The 18,164-nt window shown below is 39.6% G+C and overlaps 1 protein-coding gene across 3 annotated transcripts in view; it reads left to right on the top strand.

The window, feature by feature from the left end:
• The window catches only part of ARHGAP15 (Rho GTPase activating protein 15), an 806,341-nt gene that overhangs the window by 489,420 nt on the left and 298,757 nt on the right, over positions 1 to 18,164 (top strand). For all 3 annotated transcript variants that reach the window (XM_004703839.3, XM_045299417.1, XM_045299427.1), the window contains one exon: positions 8,676 to 8,774. In XM_004703839.3, coding sequence (XP_004703896.1) covers positions 8,676 to 8,774 — 99 coding nt within the window. The remainder of the gene's footprint in view (positions 1 to 8,675; positions 8,775 to 18,164) is intronic.

Here is an 18,164-nt window from a genome sequence, read left to right as displayed (position 1 = left end):
AGCCTATCCTATCCAGACAGACCTGCGGAGACAACAACATGCACAAAAACAAGACAGAGCAAAACCAAGCAACAATGTACAACAAAACAGCAACAGCAACAACCCACTGACAAAGAACAAATAAAAACACACCAAGAAAGAAAGCTTGTAGTTAGGTCAAGGATCGCTGGCCTTTAGGAGTGTTTTCCAGTCCATTCTGTTGGGGCACCACGCCCTGGCCCCAAAGTCCACCTTTAGCATTCACTGGGGACCTTGCTGCTCCATTCCCTTGCTGTTCTGCTGCACTCCCCCAGTGCGTTGCCTCAGTGTGGTGGAATCAGATTGGGTGCAATTCCCACACTTTGTCTCTGGTGTTGTCCCCAGCAGGGCCATGGGTCAGTGAGGGCCATCATGTCCCATAGTGGGGCTGGCCCTGTGGTCCTCTCTGTTACTGGCTGTTCTAATTGGGGGTCATCATCCTCAAGGCCTGGTGAGCCAGGATGTGCTCCAGTCTCTCCTCCTCCCCCGTTATCTGGTCTCGTGTGCTCCAATCAGATACATCTCTCTCCCGGAGCTGCGGATTCAGTGCCATCCTTTGAAATAAATTCTTCTCGGGGGAGGGGGGGATATCTTTTTATAATAGATATTATGGACATACTCCTCAGGGACTTTGGTCAGATGGGAAAATATGAAAAAAACGTGGGGGAAATCCACCCATGTAAGTGTATATATTTGGAAATCCTTACTTACTTGGATACCAATGTACTTAAAAATTAAAATGATTAAGCTTCTTTTCTAGACCAAGTCCTTACAAAGTAAAATTTAAAAAAAGGAAACACAAGGAAACAAAGCCTTGAGAGCAATGTCTTTCTAGGGTCTGAATAGATGTTCAGTGAAGAATCAGCCCCACTTTCAATATTTAGGAACCAAAAGGTAGCAGTACATGTTTGAATCCAAGCCCCAAGGCGCTGGGAGACCATGCCTCCAGGAGCGATGGAGTCCATAGTGTTTTAGTCTGAGCTCTCTTTTGCTAGATCTTAAAGAAAAGATAATTGGCTATCCATGTAAGTGTGGTTTTTATTTACATTATCTATATCATTAAATGTCTTTAGTAAAAGGTTCAGAGAGTCATAGGATGGAGTGTTTCAAAGGAGAAAAGGAGGTGTGGGAAGGATGGAAGCAGAGAAATTAAGATGAGTGGAAACAACATTTTTTAATAAATAATCTGAAAACTTAAACTTTCAAAGAAAAACCAAATGCTTATAGATTAAAACCAAGGAATTAATTACATTAAATTACTAAAATTAGTCACTTAGAGGCCATCAATTTTTCTTGGGAATCCACTACCCATCTATCAGAAGGCTTGGTGGTGCTGTTGGTTAAGCCTTAGACTAACTGCAAAGTTGTAGGTTCAAATTGACCAGCCACTCCTAGGAACAAATATGAGGCTGCCTGCTCCCTTATGGATTTACAGTTTTGAAAATTCTACATAGGGTCATGATAAGTCAGCATTAACTCAATATCAGAGAATATACCCAATCCATTATAGCCTGAGAGATTTACTGTCTGGGAAATCCAAAGGGTCATGGATCAAATGTTACAAGTATCACCTTAAATAATATGTGATACTAATCATCTCTGCTTGTTTTCCTGCATCAAGGTTTCTTTGTTTTTGTTTTTGTTTTTGTCCATCATCGCAATCCACCTGCTGCGTCTTAAGAGTACAAAGGGCTGTCCTGTCATAATTTAATTGGGAAACATTATCCCATCCACTCTCAGCCTTGGCCATGCTCCTTCTGGCTTCTTTTAGTTCCCAAAAATCGAAGAACATTTAAAGGAGCACAATTTTGAGTCCCTTGACTCAAAGTACTGGAACTGCCACTTAAATCTGATTTTAACCTGAATCTTAGAGTGCAGAGTTCTTCAAGGAAGGGTTAGAGCAATAGAAACATCACCTTCAGAAGTTTATAGACATAGATGGAGGCTATTTGGAGAAACAATACCTTCACATTTCGATCTTTTTAATAGTGGTTCTTATTATTCTTTGGCAATATGTTTGGACTTACCCTCCTGTAAGAGAAATGCCACAAATCTCTCTCTCTCTCTCTATGTATATATATATATATATATATATATATATATATATGTCTTACCGTGTAGAAGACTGGAACTCAGAGGGAAGGCACTGGCTAGAGCAGAAGGCTTTCTCTGTTGGCTCTAAGAAAAGAGCCCTGTGTCTGTTCAGCTTCTGTCCTCAGTTGCTTGGGGATCCTCATATAGCATCACATCTTTCTTCCTTCACATCTACTTGCTTCTCTGTGCCTTATCTGTTTGTTGTATTTCTCAAAACAGATTCGTTCAAAATGCACCCTACAGTGTGATGGCATCATTAGCATAACAAAGAAGACCCTATTACTGAATGGGATTTTGTCTAAAAGTATACAGGTTAGGATTTGCACCATATATTTAACAGGGGTAGGGGTTTGCAGGGTGGGGAGGCGGGGCGCAGTGGGTCATAATTCATTCCATTAACAGGAGTCATTATGATTGTGCAGGAATGGGGGGGGGGTGGACGGGAGGCAAGGGAAATAGCATTGTGATCTGGCTTGAGTTATCGACAGTCACGATATTTCCTGCTTTCCATTTCTTGGATTTCCCAAGCATCTTGGTTTCTAAATAGTTCTAAAACTGATCCCTCAGCCTCCAATAAATTCTTTGAGTTCCCTCCCTTGCCCTACAGTACCCTTCAGATAAATTCTCCTCTGCTTAATATAGCAATGGTGTTTTGTTTTTGCTTTTCGTGAGGCTAGTAGCCAAAAACCTTGACCAATACGCTTCATGACCAACACAGTTGTCTGATTTCTCGCTCTCTCTGTGTGTCTAAACAGTCTATTTTTTGTTCCTGTTTTCTGTTTCTTCCTGGATTCCTTATGTATGCATAGTTGTGTGTTGTTTTTCAGTTCCTTTCAAAAAATACCATAGTCACTGCAGTGGCCCTAAAAGCCAAAGGCCATCATTCTAAAGAGCATGTGGAGACTGTCTTCCTGGGTGAATGATGACAACACTGTCACATTATTTGAGCATTTAACTGCCTCTATTGAGTAGTTTTCCTCATAGTTTTGATTCATTTGGAAGCTAGCTGACAGAGATCCCATTACTGGGTGTTCTTACCATAATTTGTCAAAAAATATATAGCAGAGATGAGGGAGAATGAAGCTAATTTGTAATCTTGGAGACTTAACCTGGTTATGCTGATGAACTAACTAAATCGGTCAAAAGTTTGAGAGCTTAAAGATTAAAAGCCACCATCCTCTAGTTAAACTCGAATTCATTATGTAAACAACATGATTTATAAGTGCAGTCATGTGGAAGGTCTATTTGTGTTTCTCACCAAAAGATGCTTTCAAAGAAAAATTGCAGGAAAAAAATGGATTTTCTCCAACCAATGTGTTGCCTGCCACCCCGGTATACGTGCTGAAATGGTAGAATGATGTTATAATGCTCGTACTAGCCAAGGCCAGAGGCATTTGCAAAGAATTCCAGAAACATTGGCACCCCTATAAAGAGGTGTTTTCTAAATAATGAGAGTTGTGAAGAGAAGAAGGGATCTCCGGTGAGCTCACAGATGGGAATATAGGTGGGGAGCCGGAGCTCAGGGTTTGGGGATTACTCCCTTCTTTTTGAATACAGTAAGGAAAGGGGAAGCAGAAATGATTGTTAACATGGTGCCAGGACAAGAGCCATGAGGGTTGAAGGGACAAAGCTTGTTCATTAACACTTGCCAAGAAAATAGAACCGCTCTTACTCTCTTTTCCTAGCGACACTCTTTAAGAAAGAATGTTCTGTGGGGCCCATAATTCAACAGCCACCTCGGAGTATCCCTCTCCGGTCTGTATCATATTTGCAGACAGATGGCCATCCTACAGTATCCCTTCCCTTTGACAATGGAACTAGAGCCAAAGCTCTAAGCTTGTGTTTTCCCCTTTGGCTGACACTTTTCAGTTTGCCAAGTTGTTTCACATCGTTTGCACAACATTTCCTCTGTTCTACACTCCCCTCCCATATTTGGAAGCTATGAGCACTCTGAGGTGCTTCCTATTGCAATTGCTTAAAACTCATCTAAACGAGAGTGAAAAATGAATTTTTTTGGGAAAAAAATGTCACTAGGAAGTCCTGGGGACAATGTGACCTTCAGAAGACATGACTAATTCTAGAGGCACAAAAGTGCCATCAGATTAGATAGCCCCCAAGCATGCAGCTTTATGCTACTCTTTTGGCTTAAGTTTCCAATTTGACTTTCCAGAAGGTGCTAACATAGCATTCTCATGGTTACCCAACTTTTTTTTTTTTACTGTAGAAAGAGGGTTTCTCTTTCCAAGTAGTCCTATTAAAAAATGACAAAATGTTTTCAGCAGGACTCACGTGTTTATGCTTCGACCCATGACCAAGGGAGGAGGATAAAATGTTTGTTTAACCCCGTTACTTCAGGTGGTGGGATGAGCACTAACCCAGGCAAATGATGGGAGAATGGGGAGAAGTTATCTTCCCCAAAGAAAATCACGTTTTCTGTTTTGTTTTTTAATCCGACAAGCGGCCTGAATACTGGCCACAACACAAGTAGATACCTACCACACTCTCTCGAACCAGTGCTATGTGTTGATCATTTTTACCGAGCTCACCTTTCGATTGCAATTGTAAGCTGTAGCCTGAAACTTCCTAGTCAATGCTACTTTCTTATCAAGTCTACTTGCTTACAAGAAAAACACCCACTCAAAAGAGCTCAGGGGAAAGGGGTGGGAATTACCAGCGCACAGGAGAGCTCCTAAAATGTCATGCTGAGGATAATAACGGGTTTTGAATGAGGTGTTGGACACTTGGGGGCTGACATGTATCTGCTTCCTTCTCCTATCTCTGGAACTTGGTTCCTCTGCCCACTCACACATTCTAAATGACTATCTTTTAAAATTACTGTCTCCGGTCCCAGAGTCTACATAATCTTTGAGCTTCAGATGCACAGAGCTACCTGTGCTTCAGACTCTCCATTCTAAATGCCTTGTAGAGAAAATCTCATTTACTCAGTTTGGACCACATGACATCCTTTGATTCAATCAGGTATTGCCTAAACTCAAAATCCAAACTGACTGGCAACAAGTGTCAATGTTGACTCATCATGATCCAATAGCACAAGGTAGAACTGCCTTGTGAGTTTCTGAGACTATAACAGTTTACAGGAGTACAAAGCTCATCTTTCCCCCAGAAGTGGTGGGTGGTTAAACTGTTGATCTCAGACCAGTGCCTAACCACTTTGCCACCAGGGCTAGGGGCTGTGCCTAGGAGCTGAATTCTCACCACTTTTCTTTTTTTTTTCCTTCTCTTATTACCATTCTTCTGTGTCTGAAATGTTTATCCTAACTTATAAATACCAAAGTGTGTATTCTCCCAAACCCTCAGGTTGCTGCATCTGTCTCTTCCTACTAAGAAACTTGGAAATCCTCTTTGACTTATGGGTTGACTTACCTCCTACTTCCAAACAACATTACCATTCCTACTGAGATCTTCCCTCCTCTTCATTTTTAAGTTAATTGTCTTGATTCAGGCTCTCATGTTTTTTTCATTTCTTTTGGTGGTGCTGGTAATGCTTTCATATTTGTTTGTTCTTCTGGAAGGCCGTATTCTTAATGGAATATAAACTATGAGTTCCTCTGGAAATCACTCTTCTTACCAACACCATAATTCAAAGGTGTCACCTTTTCTCTGATCTTCCTCATTCTTTGCCCAGCTTTCACGGGGATATGAGATGACTAAAAAGACCGTGGCACAGAGCAGGTGCCCTTTGCTTTACAGACCATCTGCAGCAGATTTTGAGAATGCAATCAAGTCATTTGATTTCCTGATGTTGCTCTATGGCATAGGTTGTGGATCCAAGTAAAATGAAATTGTTGACATCTTTTCTTCATTTATGATGATGTTGCTTAAGGGTCCAGCAGGGAAGAATCTTCTTTTCTGTACATTGAGGTATGATACATACTGTGAATTAATTTATGCCTTTGTTAAATGAAGATGATACTATAGCTACCAAAAAAAAAAGATTGCAGATGGAGGTATAATTCAATAAATCAGAATGTGTGAAATACCTAAAATCATGCCCAGTTTAATGTAAACACACAATAAAAATTCACTATTATTATTATTGCAAACATATGTAATAGCACGAATGACATTATATTGCCACTTTTTGTGAGAGTTATTATTGTTCCTTAAACTGATGAAGATCATGTAACATTGCACTTTTTACCTGGATCACAGTTTCTGGCTTATAGGGAACATCTAATAAATATTCACTAGATGAATCAATCAACCTTAGCATTCTAATCAATTACTTTATGCACATAAATAGTCACTGAATTTAGTTGGATATAATTATATTGAATTCTAAAATGAATCTAGAATAAGAAGTGCCACAATATTTAGTAATTTCAATAAAGTAAAATTTCAGAATGATGATGTCTTCAGGGGCTCCTTTTAAGCAGAGAATCTAAATGAATGCAAAATTCCATATTCTTTGCAAATTTTCTCTATTTCATTTGTTGCTCCACATCATCTCTTTGTCCTGCCTTTCTGTGTTTTCTCCTCACAATATAATTTGGGTCATGTTTCACCTCATCTGGATTCCTTCGTAAATATTTTTTGGAGAAGAGAACCTGTGTCAGTCTAGGTAGACTAGAGAAACAAATTCATGGAGACCCATATGTCTATCAGAAAAAGTTTTATAGACAAGAGCAGTTGAATATTGAGGAAATATCCCAGCCCAATCCAGATCAAGTCCATAAGTCTGATATTAGCTCACAGGTCCAATATCAATCTATAAAGTCCTCTTCAGAATCACTAAACACATGCAATGATGCCAAATACAGGAAGATTACAGGCCAGTGGGTGCAAAGTCTTGTGGATGCAGTGGTGGTAAAAGCATTTCAGAGCTGTCACAGGTCTCCATGTGGCTCCTCCAGTTCCCAGGGCATGGGGTCTATCAGAGTAGTGCCATGTGTCTTGTCATTAGAGCATCTCTCAGGGAGTGAGCAGAGAGAGAAAGTGTCTCCTGCCTCCAAGGAAGAAGTACAGTTCCCAGAATCCTTAGGAGAAGGCCATGCCCACACACAGGCCTCATTGGCTATGACCCAATTGACAGACGACTTCACCCCTTCACTCTTAAATCTTCTCAAGTCCCAAATTGACACCAGATTATGTAATTGCCACAGAGTCCCATTGTGCTTTTGATGCGTGGCTGATGATTGTGAACTTTGTCATTAGCGCCCTAATGCTTGCCCAACAGTATCCACCATTTGAAGGCTAAGCAAGCGAAAGAACTAACACGTGATTGCCTCTGAGGGAGACAGTGCCACAAGAAAAGACATGGGAAGTAAGGGCCATGTGCAAAAGAGCCTGTAGCCATGGTACTTTTTCATAAAGTCAGCAGTAAAAGTTACAGTAAGATGGCATTTGAGTAGAGTTCTATAGGGAGGAATAAGTACAAGGTCTTTGAATCAGGATATACTTGACATGGATCAGAAATGGCCATGTGGACAGTGGGGCTGTAGTCAAGAGAATGAGGAGAGAGAGGAAGGAAATGAAGTCCATTTATTTGTGGAGGAGTAGAGCCTGGACATAATGATTTAAGAACTCTGATTCTACTTTAAAGAATATATTGTATATATTGTGAAAGTCAATGTGCAATACCAATCAAATGTCCAATACCAATCAAATGTTCAGTATCAATCACCTTCTAGATACAAAGAGTAGACTAGCATTTCATGGAGTGTGTTCTCAGCAATGCTAGTCTGGGGAAATGCTCTTTGAAATAAAAGGCTCTTGTTCAAATAAGTTTAAGACCTTGGGCATAATCCACGCTCTCACAGAAATTCACAATGGATATTGGCATATTAAAGACTCTAAAAATAAACATACATCAAAGAAAGCCATTTAACTTTGCTTAACCCAATGTGGTCAAATCTTTTAATCACAAGCTTTTTTTTTTCCTGATCACTCATCTTGTAACATCCTGAGAAACTGAGATTCAAAAAAATCCCCAGTGTTATCGGAGACACAGAGCTGAGATCGGAAGGAAAGATGTGGAGAAAGCACGATTTGAGCTGTCTTAAAAGAAAGATGATATCTAGATTCATAAAAAGGAAGGACACTCAAGGCAGGAGAAAAATTAAGTAACTCCACGTCAAAGTCAGTCTCTGGGAACTTGCCTCTTCAAGTAACATTAGGCCACAGAATGAATGCCTCAAATGTAATGGTCATAGTATAATTTATATGAGCATTAATAGACATCTTCTGAAATGCCAAAGACATTGGAAATGAAGATGAATTCTTTTGTGGGAAATCTCTCAATTCTTGGGCATTGTTTATAGACAACTAAGTTAAGGCCCAGAGAGACTATAACTTGCTCAGTCATCCCTGTCTAATCGATAGCAGAGTCTTAGCTTTCCTGCTCTGGGGCCAGTTTCCCGTTCCCTAAAGGAGGAGTGATGGTCTTTGTATGTCTGCAATAGCCACTTTGGAAATAAAGCAAAGAATCAATTCAATTCCTATGGAATATGAAGATTTCAGCATGCAGTGGATACAAAAACAATCCAATTAAAGAACAACACAAACCTGGATTTTAATGAAGCTCATCTTTGTTTCTTTTGCAGATCAAATTTTTGGCTCTCATCTGCACACAGTGTGTGACCGTGAAAATTCCACAGTTCCGGGGTTTGTAAAGCAATGTATTGAAGCTGTAGAAAAAAGAGGTGAGTTGCTGCATATGCAGGATGTTCACCCATCACTATATTCTCTAAACAATCAGTGCTCAAGGTAACAGTGCCACTTGATTTGTCTGGGAAGCCATGCAATTAAAACTTGACTTTTGTTAATCATTTAAGAGGATCAAGTTTCTTATTAACTTCAATTTGTCTCTTACAATAGGGACATTAGTAATTCTCACTAATGTTCTTTATTTTTTATTTTTAATATTTTGTCTGTTCGACATGCTGTTGATTCAATTCCAAACTTCTTGTTTTCAAGTCAGTGATAAAACATTCAGCACTCATACTACTTAGAACCCTCTGAAAATTCATTCTCAGAGATGTGGTGCCAGGACATTTTTTGGTGAGCCCCCAGCATTACCCAAGTGAAACAAAAACACTGATATTCTATCTTACACATGTTTCTACTCAGTTACAGAACACAGTGAACTGGTTTTCCTGGAACAATTAACACACACACATACACACCTCTAGAATTGGGATGGCTTTTGATTCCCTTATTCCAATATTCTGTGTTTCATCTAAAATTGTATCAGTTTACTGAAAGGAGCAAACTAAACCCAATTGACTCATCCTTTCTACGATAGTCTATGTGTCGGGTGTTTTTCTTTCAAATTATGACTTCATTCATTCAAGGTCATTTTCTCCAGATGATACATACAGGAGATGCAGAATCTTAAAAAATATATTGAATAAAAATGTGAAGCTTCATCACCATCTGTTACAAGTTTACAACATATTCCCAGGATCTAGGGGGATATATATCATGCAAAAATAGAGGTGTTTTCAGAAAAAGAATCGGCGAAACTATTCCTATTTTCAGCCCCCGATCTCTTAAAACAATAGAACTGAGGGGAAAAAAACTTTGCCAAGTTAAGTGCTAGGAAAAAGCCATTTTAATTCTCAGAGTGTTACCTGGCTTTATTATAGAAGCATAATAAAAATGCTCTGCAATTTCCAACTCCTGGAAATTCATACTTTAATTATATTGTAAGGACAGCCTTGGGATCCTATTATTCCCCTATCAGTAGGGAATGGGAGAATAACAAGAAGAAAAAGAGTGGGTAGGGACTGTGGATAAAGAGAGGGGCTTTGGGGGAAGCCTATCAGGGCGGAAAGCAGAGAGTAGAAGCAGTAAATGCAGAACAAACACCAAGAGTGGTGTCTGTGAGAAATGAAGTCAACTGGAGTAGAGACAAAACACTTCTATTGCATGTTGCAATGTCCTTTAAGTTTATGAGCCCATATTTTCAGAATATTATTTAATAAGTCCTTAAAGCCCAAATGGGTCACCGACAATGTCATAATGTTCTTATTCCCCATAGGCAAGCAATCTTCACTCATTCATTAATACCAAGTATGGATGGTGTAAATATGCTTATATTAGACCAAAACTGCAAAAGGAACTTTGCGGGAAACTGTACATAACAAGATGCATGTATGTATAAAAGAGAGCTCTCGACCTCTCTATTATTGTATAGACTGACCCTGGGCACACTGGAAAAGTCTGCTAGATGCAGCCATGCCATGTGAAGATATTATAGCATTGAAGAATGGGAAGCGTATCTTTTGTTCATGGCATTTGGTTTGAGAATTTTAATAAAATAAGATAATGTTTTTTGCTGACAGGCGCAATCCTATGTGGCATTATATTTCATTGTCCCAGCGTTTACTTTTAAAATGAATGTGTAGATTCACCACCAAACAGGTTCTAATCACACACATGATTATTCAAATAATTCCTAAGCATTCGATGAAAGCTGGAGACTTTACAATTCTACAAAGCAACTGATCATTCATAGCATTTTGTCAGTGTCAGCTTCACGGAGCGCTATGGAAACGCTCAATACAGACTCAGAGGTGCAAGATAAACCTCGCACATCATTGCAAGATTTACAAGTGTGTACTTTTGATTAGCTTTCTCTCTGATCATTTTCTTGGATTAATATTCTTACATTTATACGCCAATTCTATTTACTCAAAGTGTTGTTTTTACTAAATTCTGGCAGAAAGCACCTCAGGACAGAAATAATTTATGTGCATCTAAGTCCAATGTGTATGCAGGCTTCTGATGACATTTTATGCTGGGGTTGGTATTAGGAAGCAGCATATAAAGGTGCCAAGTCTCCAGCGCGGCTGGGGCTCAGCTATCTGAAGCCCTTCGTTTAAGGGCCAGATCTTCTTCCAGCCAAGAGACTCAACTGCAGAGGCATGGGAAATGCTTCTGACCTGTCCTGGGAAAAGCACAGTTAAAGAAAACTGTGTGTTTATTCTCAGCCTCAAGGAAATGGCCTCAATATTTAGTGCAGTGACACACTGTTACAAAATCTCTCTCTCTCTCTCTCTCTCTCTCTCTCTCTCTCTCTCTCTCTCTCTCTCTTTCTCTTTCTTTCCTTGGCATTGTTTTTCTCAATGTTAAAATAAAAATCTTTTGAAAACAATATGGGTATTTTCCAAAACTGTTCCTTACACGTGTGATGTAAAATGACATATAATTAGGAAGCACAACTCCCGGTCAGTTGGTGAGTTTGCTAGTCAGTCTTACCTTTTTGCTCCTGACAGAACCAAATTGACCTTGCTACTTGACTGTCCCCAGGGAAATCCTGGTACTTTCTTTATTCACCCCTGGTTAGGCGGCATTCGCTAATTTTAAATTTTGCATCCTTTGGACATGCTTAGAAGAAAATCTATTAGTGAGCCGATATAAACCAATTTAGTCAATAACTTGTTTAGTATGTTTCCTGATCAGATTTGGTTCCTTTATTCCTCTAAAACACCAGAGCATGCTCCTCCTCACCCATGATCATAACTAGATTACATGATTTTCCGTGGTTTCGGACATTGCCTGCTTTGCCTAGAAAAGATACACGCAACGTGGGCAGTCAGCTGTGAAGAAGCGTGGGCTCCTTCCCAGCCCTGTCACGTGGCTCCATCGCCGCCGCCGCTCTCCATTTACACTGGCCAGCCACGCACGAGAGACGTTTTCATTGACCCTGAAACTTAAATTTGTATTTCCTCATTCAAACGGATTTCTGCAAATGTATTTCATAATGATTCAGCCAATCTTCAATCTATATCTGTGGCGATGCTGGTTGTTAGTTGACTCCAGCTCAGGGCCACAGTAATAGATAACAGAGGGAACTGATGCCCTATCCCATGTCGTCTGCGTGATCATCAGTCTATTGGAGTCCATTGGTGTGACTGTTGTGTCAGTCTATCTCATTGGGTGTTTTCTTGTTTACCAACATGATTTGTGATGTGTGTGTGTGTGTGTGTGTGTGTCTTTCCTGAGCAGTCCAAAATCCATGAGCTAAGGTCTGGCCATACTACTTTTTTTTAAAAATCATTTTATTAGGGGCTCACACAACTCTTATCACAATCCATACATACATCAATTGTGTAAAGCGCTTTTGTACATTCATTGCCCTCATCATTCTCAAATCCTTTCCTTTCCACTTAAGCCCCAGGCATTAGGTCCTCATTTTTCCCCTCCCTCACCGCTCCCCGCTCCCTCATGAGACCTTGATAATTTATCGATTGTTATTTTGTCATATCTTGCCCTATCCGACGTCTCCCTTCACCCCCTTTTCTGTTGTCCATCCCCCAGGGAGGAGGTCACATATAGTTCCTTGTAATCGGTTCTCTCTTTCCAACCTACTCTCCCTCTACCCTCCCAGTATCACCACTCACACCACTGGTCCTGTAGGGCTCGTCCGCCCTGGATTCCCTGTATTTCCAGTTCCTATCTGTGCCAGTGTACATCCTCTGGTCTAGCCAGACTTGCAATGTAGAATTCATATCATGATAGTGGGAGCAGGGAGGAAACATTTAGGAACTAGAGGAAAGTTGTAGTTTTCATTGTTGCTACATCGCACCCTGACTGGCTCGTTTCCTCCCCGAGTTCCCTCTGCAAGGGGGTCTCCAGTGGCCTGCTAATGGGCTTTGGGTCTTCACTCCGCACTCCCCCCATCATTTACTATGGTAAGATTTTTTGTTCTGATGATGCCTTATACCTGATCTCTTCGACACCTCGTTATATGTCTTTTTAAGACTGAGTTGTTCCTTGTTCTGACATTGCTCTCAGTAGAGACACTCTTCTTTGTCAAATCCCACAATGTGAGCCCATCAACTCTTCTGAATTTCTTTTCTTTCTTTGTTTTTAAGTAGTGAGACAAAATCATGAGATTATCTAACCATTATTTTACAGGTTGGGGGCATGACTATGAAAGGAGGCATGGTAACATGCTGGTAGATGTAGATATGCGCAGTGAGACTCATGATGGTCTCAAATGTGTAGATAAGCAACTTACTTAAAAATAGGACCACTTGGATGGCTTAGAGAGACGACACTAGAAGATGTGAAGTAAACAAAATGGATTGTCTAAACTTATCTAATAAATATTAGTGCTCCAATAGTTATTTTAATGCAAAGTATGTGACCGAATGACTGCCATTTGTTCATCATTAGGAAAGTTCACAGTGTCCGACACATAGTAGGCACTCAGTAAGTATTTGTTGAAGGCACAATCCCTCGTCCCGTCGGCTTCAAGCAACACATAGTTATCAAGTACCTACTGTGTGCCGGTCACCATGCTAATTGAGACAATAGAGGAGATTAACACGAAACAGAAAGACACACAGGACAACACGGGTGCACACTGTGATGAGTACTGTGAAACTAAAACCAGCTGTGATGAAGGAGAATAACTCCTAAAATGTTTGTTTTCTTAATTCAGGGGACGCTTGCTGCCTCAAAATGGTTATTAAGCCCTTTGTAAGAGTAGGGGCTTCAAAAAGTTTGTGGAAAGTGAAATTCAAAGATATTAGACTTTTTCCATGAACTTGTAAAGTGGCCTTATACCCTATCTGTCTGGTTTTAGACTTTTCATAAGACCAACAGAAATTTAATTCTCCCTACGGTCTATGTTATTTTTTTACACATTGTGACAGGAAATCACGTTGCACAAGCTACTCAAAATGACATACTTTAAATGGTGAACCAGTCCTTTATTTCAACACAGTAGTTTTAAACATATACTTCTAATCATCTTTCAGATACTAATGAAGTAAACTAATTGTAGTAGTGTATTTATCTTAAACATATTTTTATGCATGCGATGTGTTTTTGCTTATAAGGAAGTGGGACTGGCTTTCAGAAACACAACTCCCCTTCATTTGGATTGGCAGTCATCCTTTGGAATATAGTTTGAGAACTCATTCATTTTTCATGATTCTGAGTTCCGGTTAGTATGGCCCCACACTGTTCAGCAACATTAAGATACCAACGTCTTTCAAGTTGCATCCTTCCAGGTGTCAGCTCCATTGCAGACTGGCTCAGCAGACACTAATCAGCAAGACGTCTGTCCTCTTTTTTTCTGGAACACAAGATGCTGTGACAGGAATAATACACAAAGTTACATAGTTGACTTCGTGCCTAAAAGCCACCCTGGGACCCATAACCTTGCTTAAAGATTTTAGAAAGTCCACTTCTGAGAAGGTCCTTAGCCTCGAAAGCTTTATCTCTCAACTTGACTTCTTAGCAGCTGTGATATTTTTTTGCTGTCGTTTGTTTGACAGGATCCAGTTATAGGTTCCGATGTCTGTTTAAAGAAACAAGGAGGCTGTTGGCTTTAAAATTCCCTCCCTGCTTGTGTGATCAGCATTTTCCCAGGCTTTTCTGCATAGTTTGCCAAGCAAAGGGACTGACCTTTTGTAGCAAACACTTTTTCATTTCAAAATGCTCACTTTGATTTTTGTCCCATTTTATGCTCATTCCAAACTGTTTACAACCCACTAAAAATGACTTTGAATTATATGTTTGTGTAATAGATTCCTTTTGTGGTCTAAGTGGAATGTTTACTTTGAACAATTAGTTATCTTGGGGTAGATTATAGCAACTTGGGAAAAGAGTGGCTCCCATTATTAGTATACTTTAACTATTTCTTGTTGGTAATCCCTCTGCCGTTTAATGAGGTTTGAGAGAAAGCCATATTCACAAGCCTATGATATTGTAAGCTGTGTATTTTCTAATAGTGTGGCATTTTGGGGGTATATATTTTTAAATATTGCAAAGAGGAATGGTTTGAGAGCTCCTGGGGAATATGCTTGCCGAATGATAAAATTCCAGCACATTTAATATATTCCCCCAATATATGTGTATTTGCTAGCCATGTGGTGTGTGTGCACATGCCATAAGCTGTACTGTTTATTCTACAAATTACGGCATGATTACAGTATGGTGCCTATGCTAAGAGGCATAGCAGGCATTGCACTTGTTAACAGAATTGTTCTAATGGTGAACCCAGCACACCGGTCCCTTTCTTCATATCCTACCAAGTGCTCCTCTGCAGTAGTAAACTCTACATAGTCATTTCCCACTGCCTCCAAACCCAGGCCCCTGAAGTACAGATCGTATTGCCTGCACTAGATCAGCTCTGCTCCCAGTTCGGCTAATTTTGTACTGTTCATTCTTTCCCACCTTGGGATAATCTGTTCTAGTTGGATCCAGGCACGCACTAAAGGCTGATACTTCCATAAAGAATGTGCAATTTGTACTGTTTAACTTGTGACGAGATTCTTGAAAACTTTTATGATTCTATCTTGTTCCAGAGAGACTTCTGCTTGCTAGTTTATAAGCAGTGAGGGAAAAAATAAAAAAGTAACAAAACAAACTGATAAAAATTACATGGTCAAAAAATCAAGAGTTCAAGATAAATGCGTTTTTTTTTCCCCCAGAGAATATTTGTGGCCCGAACAAAAATATTTCTAGGGGTACTGTTTTTGTTTGTTTTAAGTGCTTACTTTGCAAGCCTAAAGTTAGACGCCAACTTGCATTTACAATAGAGATGCTTCTCCTCAAAGAAGCTCCATGAACGTTGGCCGTGGACGTTTTTTGTATTTTTTTCCCCTTGAGTTTAAATCGAGACCAGTTCCGTGTTTTTGATGCTTTGTATTTTGTCTTAATGCTACTCTAGCGACAGGCACCTTCCTGACAGCTAACATGTTGTACAAGGTCCAAACTGGAATTGCCTCTTTGGGGTATTCCTGCTGGGGCCTCTGGGTCTGCAAGAAAGCCACATTCAGAGCTAGAGGGGAAGGCAAAATCAAAAGGAAGCGTAAACAGGAAACAGCCAGCAGAATATAAAAGAGAAATTGGGAAAAAACAGCTCAAAGAAATCAGAGATGACAAGGTGGGGAGAGGGAAAAGCTGTGTTCAGCAATTACGCAAATAAATGTGGATCAAAGGGCGGACTTGTGAAGTCTGTAATGAGGACAGACTATTGAACTAGTTGCCATCTCTGCCGCAGTTACCTGATACCTGTTTCTCTGCTTCAGAGAAATATGCGTTTGCCCTTACCCCCACCACCTACATGCTTGTAAGTTAAATTGTGCAATGAGTAGCAAGCTAATGTGGAATGCTCAGATGGTATGTGGATGCACCCACTTTTAACCCATTCATTGCACTGGGTAGTGTGATTTAATGGCGTTTATCTGCATCTAGCGATACACAACAGTCTTGTCAAAAGTGAGCTTTAGCGTAACAGAAGTGAATTTAGGAATGTACACTTCAATGGCCAGAAAGGCTACCTAACACATACAGGACTGTGGCTCTATTCCAGTCCGTCAAAATGTTCCCACCCATCAGAGTCCAAAATGCATAGGAATAAATAATTTTTCTTCTCAGATAAAGCCTAAGTGTAATTTCCAATCTACATCTCTAGCCCCAGCTCTGAAGTTGAGGTTCTTAACATACTTTTCCCTGGGAATCATTTAGAAGGAAACAGAGCCAAAATTAATAGCTTAGGAATTAGCTTTTTAGTGTGGACCGAGGGTTTAAACTATACAGTACCTCAACATTATCAAGATGCTAGACTTTACAGTATCCTATAGCACAGTTTTTCCATTATAAATCCCTATATTCAGAATTTCATTGTTCAAACCTAAAAATAATCTTGGCTGGAAGTTGGCAGGATGCTGTAGCCTGGAAGCAAATGTTTACAAAATTTAAAGGGGGAAAAAAAGAAGAATAAAGAAAGGAAAGAAAATCACATGCATTTGGCCAACTGTCAGGTTTTCAAAAAACGGGAGTTAAAAAAATGGGCGTGGGAGAGTCAATCCATGTTTTCAGTTGTTGTTTGCTCATTACGATTCAAGATGGTTTTGCAGATTTTAAATAGATGTTGATTCCTAATGAATCATAGGAATCAACTGATTAAATAAAAGTCTTCAGGACCTTCACAGCATGTTAGTCTGTTATGTGAATTAATCCATCTTTTATTGGTGGTACAAATTCTAAATATTGTATTCGTGTATGCATGTCATTAGAGTTGAAAATATTATGACAATTCCACAGTCTTAAATGAATCTAAGGGGTTATAAATAAGATTAAAATATATATATTTTTTGATAAATAATGTTGGTTTTTTTTTAATGTCTCGGAAAAATTCTTTTCCAGAGAATTTTCAGACTTTCAGGTACATTGTACCCAACTTAAAGATTCACCATGAGCCAACATGCGTCTAGCAAAGGAGATGCAGGGGTTCTGGGGAAACAGTTGCACTGTGCCATATAACTCGGCACAGCATAGTTCCTGATTAGGACATTTTAGAGGCATGTGCCCATTTCAGTTTCCTGTAAGTTCTTTGGAAGGTTATCTTACAGTCTAACACTCGGTGCACTTAGAATTGTTTTCCTTGGGTTCAGCCCAATCTTTACTTTTCTATTTTTAACCCATTTTGCCTAGTTTTATACTTTTCAAATCACTTCCTATTTTCAGCCTCCCCCCGCCCCCCAAAAGAGGGCAGTATACTTAAGGAAGAAGAATTCAATGTACAAAAGCAAGCCAGCACTGAAATTCCATTGTCCAAGAGTTGCTGAGGTCATAGTGAAACACAGACCCAAGATGTAACAACGTGTTCTTTTTAAGAAAATGAGGATGACCTGAGATTTAGGGTGAAAACAAAGCTTATGGAATGAAAATATTTAAAATATTATCTTCAGTACCTGGTATGCTCCTTCACATAGAGACCATACATCACACAATACCTCAGATCTAATGGGTTCTCAATAACTGATGAATGAATGTTGTTCTATTCAACGTTGCTTAGATCTTTATTAAACCTAGCCAGCCACTGCTACACCTCCATATGAAGGCATGATATTTAGAGACTGATGCAGACAAACGTCTGTTTTAAAAAATGTATTTCTTTTTTTTTTAAATCGTTTTATTAGGGGTTCATACAACTCTTATCACAATCCATACATACATCAGTTGTGTAAAGCACATTTGTACATTCATTGACCTCATCATTCTCAAAACATTTGCTCTCCACTTAAGACTCTGGCATCAGGTCCTCATTTTTTCCCCTCCCTCCC

This window comes from Echinops telfairi, unplaced genomic scaffold (assembly GCF_000313985.2).
Source record: "Echinops telfairi isolate 266 unplaced genomic scaffold, ASM31398v2 ScPeMD7_4;HRSCAF=17, whole genome shotgun sequence".
NCBI lineage: Eukaryota > Metazoa > Chordata > Mammalia > Afrosoricida > Tenrecidae > Echinops > Echinops telfairi.
Note: the sequence above shows the minus strand (reverse complement) of the source record. Positions and strands in the feature narration are given on the sequence as shown.